Source organism: Diaporthe citri (assembly GCF_014595645.1).
Source record: "Diaporthe citri strain NFHF-8-4 chromosome Unknown scaffold_6, whole genome shotgun sequence".
Classification (NCBI taxonomy): Eukaryota; Fungi; Ascomycota; class Sordariomycetes; order Diaporthales; family Diaporthaceae; genus Diaporthe; species Diaporthe citri.
In genome coordinates, this window is record NW_025064851.1 from 1,542,316 (window position 1) to 1,555,059 (window position 12,744).

Sequence of the window (12,744 nt, forward strand, 5' to 3'; positions counted from 1 at the left end):
CTATTCCCTCGTATTCGATTCCATGTGGGTGTATATCCTCTGTCAAGGGAGCACAATACAACCGCACTATAAATTCTTACATATATCTCAATAATTGTAGATGCAACTCTAAAGCAACGCGTTCTCTGTATAATCGGCCGTCATGCTCTACTAGATACTATGCTGTTGAAAGACTCTGAGAAGCAAACAACCTCTCCTGATTCAAATCATCAGGCCTGTCAACGTATTTCCTTCTTCATGAACGAGGCCAGGAGGAGCTTCCCGCTAGGCCGGCTCTCCCCCTCAGGATATGTCGGCTCCTCCTTGTACGTAACGTAACCCATCCGCCCATACCACTCCTCGTTGGTCGCCCCCTTCGGGTTCGGCTCCACCCCAGTCAGCTGGGTATACTCGCGCCGCATCTCCTCGTCGTAAGAGTACTTGCGGCTCAGGGTATCGATCTTGAGAGTCCTGCATTCCTCGGAGCCATATGGCCCCACCGTGGCCAGCTCCTCCACGGCCTGGAAGGCCGCTCGCGCGATGCCACCGCCACGTTGCTCCGGGAGGACGAAGAGGTCTGCGATCTTGATGGTCGACGGGTCACCGCTGACCCTGTCGAGGGAGATGTGGCCCACCCGCAGGTCTGGGTGCGCGGTCGGCTTGATCCAGAAGAGGGTTGTTGTGCGCGCCTCGGCCCTCTCCTTCCACGAGGCCATGTCGCTTGGCCTGGTCTTCCAGCCGCATATCTTGCGCTGGCGGAGGAGCTCGTCGACCTGTGATTGCTCGCGGAGGTTTGCAGGCTCCAGGGTACACTTTGGCTGGGCTGGGGTTGTTGTCGACATGGTGAGTGACGAAGCTCCGCGGAGAGTCTTGTGGAACAATAGTTCCGACTGGAATGATCCTCAACGAAAAGGGAGTTGTCTGGTTTTGGATATAGTGGTTTGCCCCGTGCAACTTCCAGTTATGGTGGCCAGAGAAGGAATGAGGTTGTTGATTTAGTTGGCACTTTGACTGAGTGCGTAGGCGTGACAATGGGAAATTATCTAAAAAGTTGATGATCATCGGAGTTGTTGCAGCCCGAATTAGTGAGTCATTTGACTATCTCGGCCGAGGGCTGTCGGGGATTAAGTGTGCGCCCTTGCGCATATATGGCCTAGTTTAGTATCATTATTGATTCTACGTGGGCTTCCTAGAGCCCCCACAATCCAACATGAATCGCAGGAGCATACAGAGTAAACGCTTAGTGTAAGCCTGGCATTGCTGTAAGAAAGTTGTCGAATTCGGCTTTGTTTGTAGGCTCAAAAAGAGCCAAGCCATTAGATGCGTAAAGTCGTCTCTATTGAGCCGGGTTATGGCGCTTGTGGCGTCCTATCATTCCAAAGGCGCACGCGGGGTTGTCCATCTCAAGGCAGCAACAACAACATGCACACGACCAGCCGATAGCAACCTTCAATGCTTCTGTCATCCTTTCGAGCTTCAACCAAAACGAGTCCAATTGGTGACGGCGCCAGCCCAGTATCTCAAAGATGGTGAACTCAGACAAACAAGTCCAGATCACAGCCCAGTGCCTCTGCAAACGGCACACCTTCCTCACTTCGGTGCCACGCTCATCACTCCCCCTGAAAGCCACAGCATGCCACTGCACATCATGTAGAAAGTGCACGGGTGCGCTATACAGCACTGCCCTGAAAAGCTGGCCCGGCGACGGCGACGCGATCCGCGATTCGACCCTCAAGAGATACAGCTTCTCCAAGCAGCTCACGGTGCTCTTCTGTGGGGCTTGCTCGAGCCCGATGTTCTTCGAAATCCACAGCGGGCAGTATCGTGAGTCCTACAGTACGCTGGGGGGCGAGTATGGCGTTATGACTGGGGCGTTGTCCAATGATGGCCCGGATGGCCTGGTGAGGCTCGAGAACCACGTCTTCGTGGGTGACACCAAGGACGGAGGGGCAAGCATGTGGATGCGGCGACCCAACGGCGATGGCGTGGAGGCGAGGAGGTGGATGGGTCTACCTTCTAAAAGCGAGGAGGTTGCATTCGACTGGCCAGGAGCGTCGAACTCAGTGGCTGAAATCCAAAGCAACCTGGCTGCCGAAATTCCCATCCGCTGCCATTGTGGCGGTGTCGACCTCGTTTTCCAGCGACGGAAGGCAGAGGAAGAGTTCATGGCGAAGGCCAAGTCAGAGCTACCATGGTTCGTCCATCCAGAGACGAAGAAGCTCATGGCTTCTGTCGACCCTTGCGACTCGTGCAGGCTGTCAGCTGGGGTGGATTTCTGGACATGGACGTTTGTCCTCATCAGACACATTGGCTTCGCGCCCAATACGAACGGCAGCGATAGCATTTTCCCCGACGATACAAAAGATCTGAAGGCGGCTGTTGAAAAAGAGGGACCGGATCGAGATCCAAGGCTGGGTACGCTGTCATGTTATGCTAGCTCAAAAGACGTACAGCGATACTTCTGCTCACGCTGCTCGGCCAGCGTGTTCTACGCCGTGGATGACAGAACTGATATGATGGACTTGGCAGTCGGTTTACTTGATTCTGCGGATGGCGCAAGAGCAGAGAGCCTGTTGAGTTGGTCAATGGTCAGGACCCTGCCGAAGTTTGTATGGAGGGATGATATGTTGAACGGGTGGAGGAAACATTGGCTCGAGTCGGTCGAGGATGAAGCTGAGGAGTATAGGAAGGCCAAGAGGTAGCTTACGCATCCGATGTGCCGGAGTTGAAAACTTAAGAAAGGCAGGCAATAAGTCCGAGACTGTGATGAGCACAATGCTACGTCTGTTACAGGCATCAATTGGCAGTCAAATGAGGAAAGCAAACACCGTATTACGGCCCAGTGAGAGAGAGTAACCAAGTGTATTTTTCTATTCCCTTCCGAAAACCTCTTGTCTATTTCTTCAACGAAATGCATCTTTTTCACACTGAGAACTGATATCATTGAGCCTCATTTATCGCGTATATGTCTCATAACCTCACTTTGTTGTCGCTTTCTCCGCTTGCAACTGTGCAATCAAACCACGGCCAGCTAGAGAACCGCCATAGAGCGCATTCGGCACGATCCGTGTCTGCGACGCTGCGTCTCCACAAGCGAACACACCGGACACGCTGGTCTCGCTGAAAGGTAGGCTGACTTTGATCTCTCCCTGCGTACCCATCTCGAGGCCGAGCTGCTTTGCAAAGGGACCATTGAGCTCAATAGGCGGATGGTAAACCTGCAGAATTGAAAGGTTTCATTAGAACGAACTACACTCTTGCGAGGTTGTTTCATCGTGCTCTCTCGTTTTGACTCACCACATAGGACTCTTCAAATTGTGTGCCATCGTCCAGTGTCACGAGGAGTTGCGAGGAATCATCTGACAGCATTCTAAGACTCCTGATGCGCCGATTTTCGATGGTAATTCTCGACTCAAAATCTGGTCTCCAGGCATTGGCTTGGACTTTGGACGCGAATTCCTCGTCGCCATTTGTGTAGATCCGCAGGTTCTTTGAGAGTTGCAGCGCCATGTTCCCGATCTCAGAAACAGCTTCTACGTTGTCGAACATGGCAAAGGCAAATAAACCGGCCGATCCGCCTTGGTCTTCATATCCGTGGCACAAAAGATCAGGAAACCTGGAAACGAGTCAGCCTCGACGATCTTGTCTTTGGGTGCTCACTCACACTCCTCGGCCCCAGCAGAAATCCAACCCCTCGAGCTGGGGGAGAACGTCCTTCACCCCGGTAGCAAGCACCACTTTTCTCCCCTCGTAAACGTTGGCCCACCCGTCCGTGGCTTGGAAGTTGCCATTCTCCAGCTTCTTGATTCCTTCGATGTACGCCCTCTTGAACTCGATCGTGTCGTAGCGTCTCAGTATCTCGCCCTTGGACTTCATCCGAAACGTCTCCGGAGAAATATGGTCGAATCCTAAGACGCCGTACAGGTGGTGCGCGCGTGCGTTGCGGTAGACGCCCGAGTCAAACAGAATTCCGGTCTGCAGCTGGCGTGACACAGTGCTAGCGACGGTCAACCCTGCTGGCCCACCTCCAACGATCAAGACGTCGACAACCTTGGGGGCCATGTAGCAAGAAATTGTTGAGCAGTGGTGTCTAGGACGGAAGATATTGTTGGATAGAAAGTGAGCGCTGACTGTTATTGCTATGTCGCTCTGCTTGCGGGACTGTCAGCGTTGAACACTTCCCCGGGGGACACAAAACATCGGCGACAGAAGGTTTATATATCACCTGTTCGTGGTCATGTGGAGAGCGCAGTCAGCTCCTTTCGGCCATGTCTTACGTTCGCTTCCCGACCTTCCCTCTCGAACAGTGACTCGGGTGATTCGCAAAGGGGTGATCCATCGGTGGCTTCCGGGGCCCGCCCGTGTCCCGATCCGGAAATGCTAGTGCGGCTTCAGCGGGCCGACCCCGCGCCCCGTCTCGTGCTTTAAATCGCGACACTTTCCCCGTGCTCATGGTGTTTTCTGGTTCGCGGAGGGTTGATCAGGGTTGATCATCATGGCGCTGCGAGTACGGCGCAGGTGTTCTTATCAAATATGCAACAAGTCACACTCACGCCGCGGCAAGGTTGCAATTCGGGCGCGGAATCCTCCGCGGTCGGCTCACAACAGGTGATTCCGGGGTCTCCGGCTGACAGGGCTTCTCGCACAGAACACCTGCAGGAGTGACGCAGAAGGCGCACCAACTGAGCACAATAATCGCGCAACAACTCAGTGCAGTACAGCCACAACCAACTTTGCAACGTTCATGTCACTTTTTGTTGTCTCTGTTTCGTTTCTCAACATGTTCCGATCAAAGCCCACAGTCACAATGGTGACCACCCAACTTGACCCGGACTTGGGAGGATTTCGGGCCAAGTCTTGGTGAGGTCCTGGTATACAACAGTGTCGTACATATCAGTGCGACAAAGACACCGGGCGCATAGCATTGGTCCACTCCTGCGTGGCCACGCCGTGAGTGCCACCAAGTCCGCCAGAGAGATGATTGGTTGGTGCTACGTTGTTTTAACAACGAGGTTTCCAGGTTTGCCATCCAAGAGAAGGTTGTTCTAGAGGTTATCTCAGAGAAGGTTATTCGAGAGGGTGCAGCAGATTATCCCGGCCAACCCGTTCCTGTTGCCTCATTGAGAAATCTATATTGTGTTCCTTATAAAGCTCTCGGCATCCTCAATTTGTTGCCAGTCTACAGGTGTCACATCAGATGAAATACGACGATGAGACTCCAGCGGAAGCACGCATCATGCAGTATCGTCTGCATGAAACCAAAATCAGCGAAACTTTCAATTTAACGAGCCAGTCTATATGGCAGGAAGTTCCCTCGCAGCTCAGGAGTCCCGAGCACCGAGAGGTCTTGTGGCCCTATGGCAATGTGGGTTCTCGACCACTCAAATTAGATTTGACCTGCGTCGAAGATGGGTTTTCGCTTTCAGGCTTCCACAGAAGCTTTTAGGTGCGAGGTTTCACTTCCTTGCCCGCCTTAACTTTCGTCCACCCGGGAAGCATGAGCTTGAATGGTTGTGCAAACTTTGGGGTACCCTGTGACGGCAAATGTGATAAAAGAGCAGTGCCGAATCTGGGAGGCTCGTTTCTTCCCGCCTCAACTGTTTATTTTTTGTTACCACACTTCTTCACGCGAATTCAATGAAACCAAGAAACACAGCTTCCTGTCATCATTCTGGCGAAATGAAAGATTCTACAGTAGCAAAACAATACGGCATGATGGACCATTGGAGGTGCCTACTGAGCTGCTCTCTCGTGGCCTCTACGGCGTTCCTGTATGGCTGGGAGACAATCAATTTCGATACTCTCCAAGCAATGCCTGGATTCCTAGAAGTACGTTCCAATTTCCGAGTCCTTGCCCTTGTCCGAAGAGGTGTGGATATAACACCACGGCATAGGTCTTTGGGAATCGCGACCCTTCAACCCCTATGGGGTACAACATTTCGCCTCTCCGCCAACAGCTCTTCGGCACGCTCCTGGTTTTGGGAAACATCCTCTCCAGTGCATTTTCGGGTGTGGTATCGCACTACATTGGTCGCAGAGCATCGATCTGGGTCGGCTGCGCCTTTCTCAACCTGGCGACCATTCTCACGATGGTGGTCGATACGATCGGCGGCGCGTACGCTGCGAGATTTCTCGTCGGGGTGGCTCAGGGTTTCCTCTACACGTTTTTCAATCTCTATCTGCAGGTCCGCTCGCGCACCCCATCTGGCAAAGCAACACACGCTGATCATGTTACCAGGAATGTGCACCGGCTAGGTATCGTGGCCTCGTGTTGTCAATATCTGGAAGTGTTCTAGTCTTTGGTAGGCAAAATCGCTCTTGAAGACGTCACTCCCGCCATCCAAGAGTCAGAAGCAATTTTTTCTTACCAGCGAACAACTCCAGGCAGTCTAACCGGAAGTATCATCTCCAATTATTCAGCCAAGCTTCCCGGTCGCCAACAATATCAAATCCCTCTAGGGGCGTCGCTCTTCATTCCGGTCATCTTCATGCTCGGCGGCGTCTTCATCGTCCCAGAGTCGCCAAGGTGGCTGTTGCTCCAAAATAAAGAAAACAAGGCGAGAAAGTCGCTCAAGGCCCTCAAACCGAAGTCTGAATCCGAAGAAAACATCAGTATCGAGCTATCGTATATGAAAGCAGCCATCGACGAGGAAAAACGTCTCGCACGGGGCGTGGCATTCATGGACGTTTTCCGGCATCCCGTGGATCGGAGAAGGGCCCTGCTCGTGATCGGCACGGCTCTGCTCAATCCTATCACCGGCATCACTTGGCACGGAAGTAAGTCACACTCACCAGTGCATCTCACATGCACAGTTGTTACCGTTGGACCAGCACTGACCTCGAATCCACAGCTTACGGTACTTACATGTTCCAAATGGCGAACATTAAGAAACCGTTCGAGCAGTCGGTCGGCCTGGCAGCATCATCATTAGGGTTCTCCATCCTGAACACCTTGTTCATCACAAGAATGGGCTACAGACGCCGATGGCTGGTTACAGGGCTGTTTATTTGCGCAGTTTGTAACGTGGTGATGGCAGCGGCCTACACTGCCTCTCCGGGCAGCCGTGCATCCGGCATTGTCACAATCACGATGTTCCACGTCTTCAACATAGGCTACATTGGTATGGTACTCACCTTCTCGCGGTTGACTTGTGGGGAGCTGCCGTCGCAGCGCTTACGAGCCTTGACATTGGGATTCGCCTTCGGCGTGGCCTCGTTTGGAGAATGGGTCTGCAGCTTTATTGCGCCGGTAAGCGTCTTGTTTTTTTTTCCCTCTAGCACTCAACTCGCTTCTAATAAAAAGAAAATCCATGCTGAGCGTACAGTACTTCCTGAACCCTGACGCCCTGGGGTGGAATGCCAAATTTGCTTATCTTTTCGCACCCGGATGCGTCCTAGGAGCTATTTGGGTATACTTCTATGTCCCCGAAGTTAAAGACAGAAGGCTCGAAGAGATCGATGAGATGGTAAGATGAAACACTGCGGGACCACTTCACACTGCTGGCTACATGTCACGCGCACATGCATCGGATGAATTGCTGACGCCCTCGTAGTTCCTAGCTCGACTGCCTGCGAGGAAGTTCAGCAAGTACGAGTGCACAGGTATCGGCGCGTTGATGGCTGAGAATGAAAGCAACACGAGCATTGGCAACGTCACGGAAAAGAAGGACGAAATGACGGTCATTACTAGGGCATTGAGCAATCCTGCCTAGGAAATCTAGCCTATGACCTAGATTCTGGAGAGTGACTGTGTAAGAAATAAAAAGCGCTACCAGTGTGCAGCTTAGAGAGTTTATATATTCTGGCAGACTGCTGGGTGTGACATCCTTGAGGAGTGGACCACGCTGTCAAGTTGACTTCAGGAAGTGAGATGGTACCTGGTGTATGTTCCTAGCATGACAGACGATACAGAGATTTGCGGGATACTACGTCTCATCATGTACGGGTTATGATGCCACTTGTGAATTGTTTGCAAGGACGCTTTGGACAAGTAGATGATTGAATAGGGATTGCATATTTTCCTACAAATGATTACTCAATTCTGAACGAAGTACTCTGAAGATTCAATTAAACGTTTTTCAAAAATGACCCCTGGGTCAATTGCGATGTCGCTGTTCATCCTTCAGAACAACCATGAAGCTTCTTTCTCCTGCCGACCTCCGCCATGCTCCTCCGAAACCCCATTCTTGCGCTTATCCTAATGATGAATGCACCAGTCGCAGCTAAATAATTCAGTTCCGTTCAAGACGCCCGACTGCCAACGCAAGTGATCCCATAGCAGGCTTTTCCGTGGAAGCTTATTTTAGAGGAAGTTTACCAGTGGAGATCATCTCGGAGGAGGTTATCCCACATGATGTAGAGGATTATCACAGAGGAGATGATCCCATAGTGGTCTTCCCTGTAGGACTTCACGTGACCTTTTTCAAACCTCATTGATTCGTTTGCACCCCATCCACTGGATTTCGTTTCGCGTTTTCTTGTTAGCGAGTCTGCTGGCCTATTTTCCAATATCTCGACATTTTGTTGGACAGCCGAAAGAGAACGCAGTGCTTTCCAAGCCAGCCCTTGACAGCTCGCGCCGCCCGCTCGAAGGTCCTCTTGCCGCGCCTGGGCGCGGTCCCATATACTCCCACATCACCGCTCATGTCAATCTCCAGCCCGTCCGGGGAGAGGCGGAACACCAGCGAGCCTTCCATCCTGACAGCGTTCGTCTCGACCCCGTCACCCAGATCGCGGACGTTCCCGAAGCTGATGCACTCGACGGGGAAGAACCCGCGGCCGCCGACGCGGTGGCCCCCCGGCGCGGGCGTGAAGAGGAGCCACCGCGGCTGGAGGAAGGCGTACCAGCAGCCCGGCTCGGCGATGCAGCAGCCGAGGTCCGCCAGGTCCGAGTCCCCGTAGTTGAAGCTGATGCCCTTGACGGAGCCGTCCGGGCGGAGGAATAGCTGCACGAGGTCGACGTCGTCGAGGGGGATGTTCATTGTCATGGTTCTGTTGCGGACAGCAGGGGGCTCTGGGTCGATAGGTGGTGCGTCGGGTGTTGGCTCGGTGTTGTCGATATACTCTAGAGACCCAGGCGATAGAGACCCGGGTGACAGAAGTGCAAGAGTGTCAGGGTGACTCCAGGATGCTGGTCGGGGCTGTCGGGTGAGTTCATAACCTTCAACAGAAGTATCGTCGGCTGTGTCAGTCGAATTATCGGGAAGTTCATATCTCGAACAGGGTCCGCACGGAATGGACGCCATCTTTTCGAGTGACTGCGCTTATGACGTGAAGATTTGAGGGCCTCGAAAGTAATTTAGTGCGTCTATTTGTGAGATGATTGCACAGAATTTGTTCTGATGATCTGGTGTTTGAAGCGGCTTGATTCATGGAAGTGAAGATAGTTGAGACCAAAGACTTGGGCTCATCCATCATGTGGGCGTAGATATAAAACGACCGATTAGAGGCAATTTGCCAGACCCATGGAAAATTGGAAAAAACGCAAAGTAGGAGGTCTTTTTAGATACTTTTGAATTGACAACTTTGCAAAGCAAATCGTGCTAGTGGAGAGCGGCGCGGCTGATGGCTTCCATGGTGTCGAATATTGGCTGTTATTTGTGGTGCGCTTCATGATGAGCTAAGAAAGGAAAACACATTAAAGGTCTCTAAGTGGTAATATGGTCATTATTCCAAGCTTAACGGAACCCACGGGAGCATTGTAAATAAATCAAATGATAATTAAGCCTTGGAATATTGTACATAGGGCAAAGTCCGCACAGACTAGTATTGTGCTAGTTGAGGTGGACCTTGATGGAGTCGTCGAGCACCGGCAATTCCTGTCGCTAACTAGTCAGCTGTAGTAGTTAATTACGCGCAGCTATTGAGGGACCATTATCCAAGCTTTCCTGATGACGGTTACGAATGGCGAGACACTCTGGAAGCTGTCAAGCGGGTCACAGCATAGGTAGTGCCGATGCTCTACAGGTGCATAGTTGATTGTACCGCAAATACTATGCAGCTGCCTTTAAGAGTTACGTGTGGACAAGCAAAGAAATGCTCTGATCCTAATTGTTCAATCGAATGGCAAGTGCAGGCAAATACAGCAAGAATTTGTTTGGTTCAAAAGATCTCCATTGGGTATCATGAGATTGGTCATATCGTAATCCGGCACCAACGCGACCTAGTTAAGCCCGCGATGCCATGCTATCCTCCATCCAGTTGCATATATCGTGTATCTTCACACATGTACTTCTTCAACATCTAATTATTCAAAGCCTATTCATAAGCAGTCTAAGACTTCTCGCCGAGCTTCTCCTCCTCCACCTCGGCCGCGACAGCAGCATTCTGGCTGGTCGGGGTCCACCGGCCCGCGAAGAAGTGGGCAAACGCCCTGGTGGTGTTCTTGATGTTCTCGTTGACGATCTCCCGCGTGGGCCGCTGGAAGATGAGGTCGATCTCCTCGAGGGTCTTGTCCTTGGTCTCGGGCATGAAGAGGATCTGGTAGACCCAGCCGACGGCGGCGATGCCGCCGTAGAAGCCCAGGGTCAGGCCGGTCTGGGTCATGGCGCGCTGCATGGCCGAGAAGTTGTACGTGACGATGAAGGAGGCCAGGAAGAGCAGGGCGTCCGAGGTGGTCATGCCGTACGACCGGAGGTAGGTGGGGTACACCTCCGAGGGGACGACCCACGTCAGGCAGGCGTAGCATCCGAAGAAGCTCATGTAGAGGACGAGACCGACCAGGTAGCAGGCCATGGTGCCGTTGAGGCTCTGGATCTGGTAGGACGCGCCGATGATGACGAGGCCGATGAAGAAGCCGGGCAGCATCACGTTGGCCCAGAAGCGACGGCCGAACTTCTCCATGAGGAAGATGGCGGGGATGGTGCCGATCAGCAGGGAGCCGCCGCCGACGAGGGACATGTAGTTGGCCTTCTCGTCGTCGAAGCCGATCTGGTGCATCAGCACGGACATGTAGTACATGATGGCGTTGACTCCGGTAAGCTGGCCGAGCAGGATCATGATGTTGGCGTAGACCAGGGCGCGGCGGGCACGGGGAACGGTGAAGAAGTCCATCCAGGGGAAGCGCTTGTTGGTGGCGCTCTCGGAGACGACGGTCTGCTCGTGCTGGACGCCGACCTTCATGACGAAGAACTCCTCCTTGGCCTCGGCGTTGGTGATGCCGCGGATGCGCTTCCAGACCTTGTACGCCTCGAGCACCTTGCCCTTGTGCATGAGGAAACGCGGGCTCTCGGGAAGGAAGAGCATGCCGATGCCCATGATGGTCGAGAAGACAAGGGAGGATCCGAGGATATACCGCCAGTTTCCGTCGACGTGCAGGAACATGGCTGCGACGGCGTAGCCGAGGACTTCGCCGAGGGCGATGTTGAACTGGTATAGAGACACGAGGTTGCCACGAATCTTGCGCTCGACTGTCTCGGCGACGTAGACAGGGACCGTACCACCTTCGAGACCGACGCCAAAGCCGAGGATGACGCGAGCAGCAATGATCATGCCTAGCAGATTTATTAGGACCTGCCACTCTGGAAACTGGAGATGATGAAAAAGGGCCTTCGAAAAACTTACCATAGTTCATTGCTCCAGCAGAGAGAGCACCGCCGATGGTGTAGAGAATCGTAGAGATGATGATGGCCATCTTCCTGCCGAACCACTCGTTGCAAGGCCCGAGAATCAACGCACCGCCGACAGCACCGAGAGGCATGGCCGAGTTGACGAGACTGTTCTGCTCAGTGGTCAGGTGGAGGTCGACGGGGAGATACAGGTTGGCGCCCGAGATGAGCGACTGGTCGAGTCCCGACAACAAGCCACCCATGGAGGCGAAGGCGACGATGACCCATGTGAAATGTCTTGGGTCCGTGAATTGCAGGTGGAAGAAGCCGGTCTTGAGACCACCGTCGGCCTCGAGCTCGGCCTCCATCTCGTTGATCAGGGCGTCGATCTCATATCCGCCTGCCTGTGCGACGGCGAGGGCCTGTGCCTCGTCCATGGCGGGAATGTTGTTGGGCTTGACAGGGTTCTCCAGCTGTGCTTCCTGGAGCTTCTTCTTGCTCATGGTGGGCTCCACCGGAGCTGGCGTCACGGAGTCGGCCATGACGGGCAGTGTGTGGAGGTGTATGTGTTTGGTGAGGGCCCTACTAAAAGGTGCAAGATAAGATACAGACTACAGGATAATAGTAGGTAGTCTGGGTATAAGTCACGGTGGAAGAAGGTTGATGACTGAGCATCGACGATGAGCGTGAAGGAGAAGGCGCATTGATCATACTAAATAAATGGGAAGGGCAGCCAGCTGGTATTTGTATAGATTATCGCATACGATGTCTGTGGCCTGCTCATCAACAGTAATAAAATTCGGAGATACCACTTCTTGTTCGCCATCCTCGCAGTTCCTGTCCAACGTTCACGTCATCCCTCACAGATTCTAGACGACAATGTGGGGACCCCAGCAAGGAGAATGGCCGAATGTTGGCGCCGGGGTCCCCAGGGGCGGTCGACGTCGCACGCAGGCAGCTTGGGTCTGCACCCGCTGACTGCAGCAAAATTGCTGGCGTCGCTGTTTTGCTCGCCCTTTACCCCGGACGGACAGACGTGATAGACATGCCAGGCACCACGCCTCTACCCCAGACGACCGATTGTTCTGTGTGGGTGAAGATCCTTCTCCGCGTCTTCTCTTGCAGAAATTCCCTCGCTCTGGTAATGGACCCAACAATGCACCACCCGTGGGCCCATTTTCGCGCGTTGCAGCGCAGCATTGGGCTGAACATCGAGAGG

At 53.2% G+C, this 12,744-nt stretch overlaps 6 protein-coding genes across 6 annotated transcripts; 2 read left to right on the plus strand and 4 right to left on the minus strand.

Moving 5' to 3' along the window:
* Nucleotides 1-218: 218 nt before the first annotated feature.
* On the minus strand, nt 219-821 carry INS49_012446 (uncharacterized protein; the record flags this gene model as incomplete). Its single annotated transcript, XM_043173149.1, has 1 exon — nt 219-821. One exon carries the CDS (start codon nt 819-821, stop codon nt 219-221), a length of 603 nt encoding a protein of 200 aa, XP_043022446.1.
* Nucleotides 822-1,505: 684 nt separating this feature from the next.
* On the plus strand, nt 1,506-2,681 carry INS49_012447 (uncharacterized protein; the record flags this gene model as incomplete). Its single annotated transcript, XM_043173150.1, has 2 exons — nt 1,506-1,543; nt 1,634-2,681. 2 exons carry the CDS (start codon nt 1,506-1,508, stop codon nt 2,679-2,681), a joined length of 1,086 nt encoding a protein of 361 aa, XP_043022447.1.
* A 276-nt stretch (nt 2,682-2,957) lies between these two features.
* Nucleotides 2,958-4,041, minus strand: INS49_012448 (uncharacterized protein; the record flags this gene model as incomplete). The annotated part of the gene is made up of 3 exons (XM_043173151.1): nt 2,958-3,197; nt 3,277-3,595; nt 3,644-4,041. The coding sequence occupies 3 exons, from the start codon at nt 4,039-4,041 to the stop codon at nt 2,958-2,960; spliced, it is 957 nt and encodes a 318-aa protein (XP_043022448.1).
* A 1,749-nt stretch (nt 4,042-5,790) lies between these two features.
* Nucleotides 5,791-7,691, plus strand: INS49_012449 (uncharacterized protein; the record flags this gene model as incomplete). The annotated part of the gene is made up of 6 exons (XM_043173152.1): nt 5,791-5,808; nt 5,874-5,988; nt 6,439-6,756; nt 6,831-7,228; nt 7,305-7,445; nt 7,533-7,691. The coding sequence occupies 6 exons, from the start codon at nt 5,791-5,793 to the stop codon at nt 7,689-7,691; spliced, it is 1,149 nt and encodes a 382-aa protein (XP_043022449.1).
* Nucleotides 7,692-8,459: 768 nt separating this feature from the next.
* INS49_012450 (uncharacterized protein) lies at nt 8,460-9,224 on the minus strand (the record flags this gene model as incomplete). The annotated part of the gene is made up of 1 exon (XM_043173153.1): nt 8,460-9,224. One exon carries the CDS (start codon nt 9,222-9,224, stop codon nt 8,460-8,462), a length of 765 nt encoding a protein of 254 aa, XP_043022450.1.
* Nucleotides 9,225-10,251: 1,027 nt separating this feature from the next.
* On the minus strand, nt 10,252-12,067 carry INS49_012451 (uncharacterized protein; the record flags this gene model as incomplete). The annotated part of the gene is made up of 2 exons (XM_043173154.1): nt 10,252-11,471; nt 11,542-12,067. The coding sequence occupies 2 exons, from the start codon at nt 12,065-12,067 to the stop codon at nt 10,252-10,254; spliced, it is 1,746 nt and encodes a 581-aa protein (XP_043022451.1).
* Between the last annotated feature and the right edge of the window lie 677 nt (nt 12,068-12,744).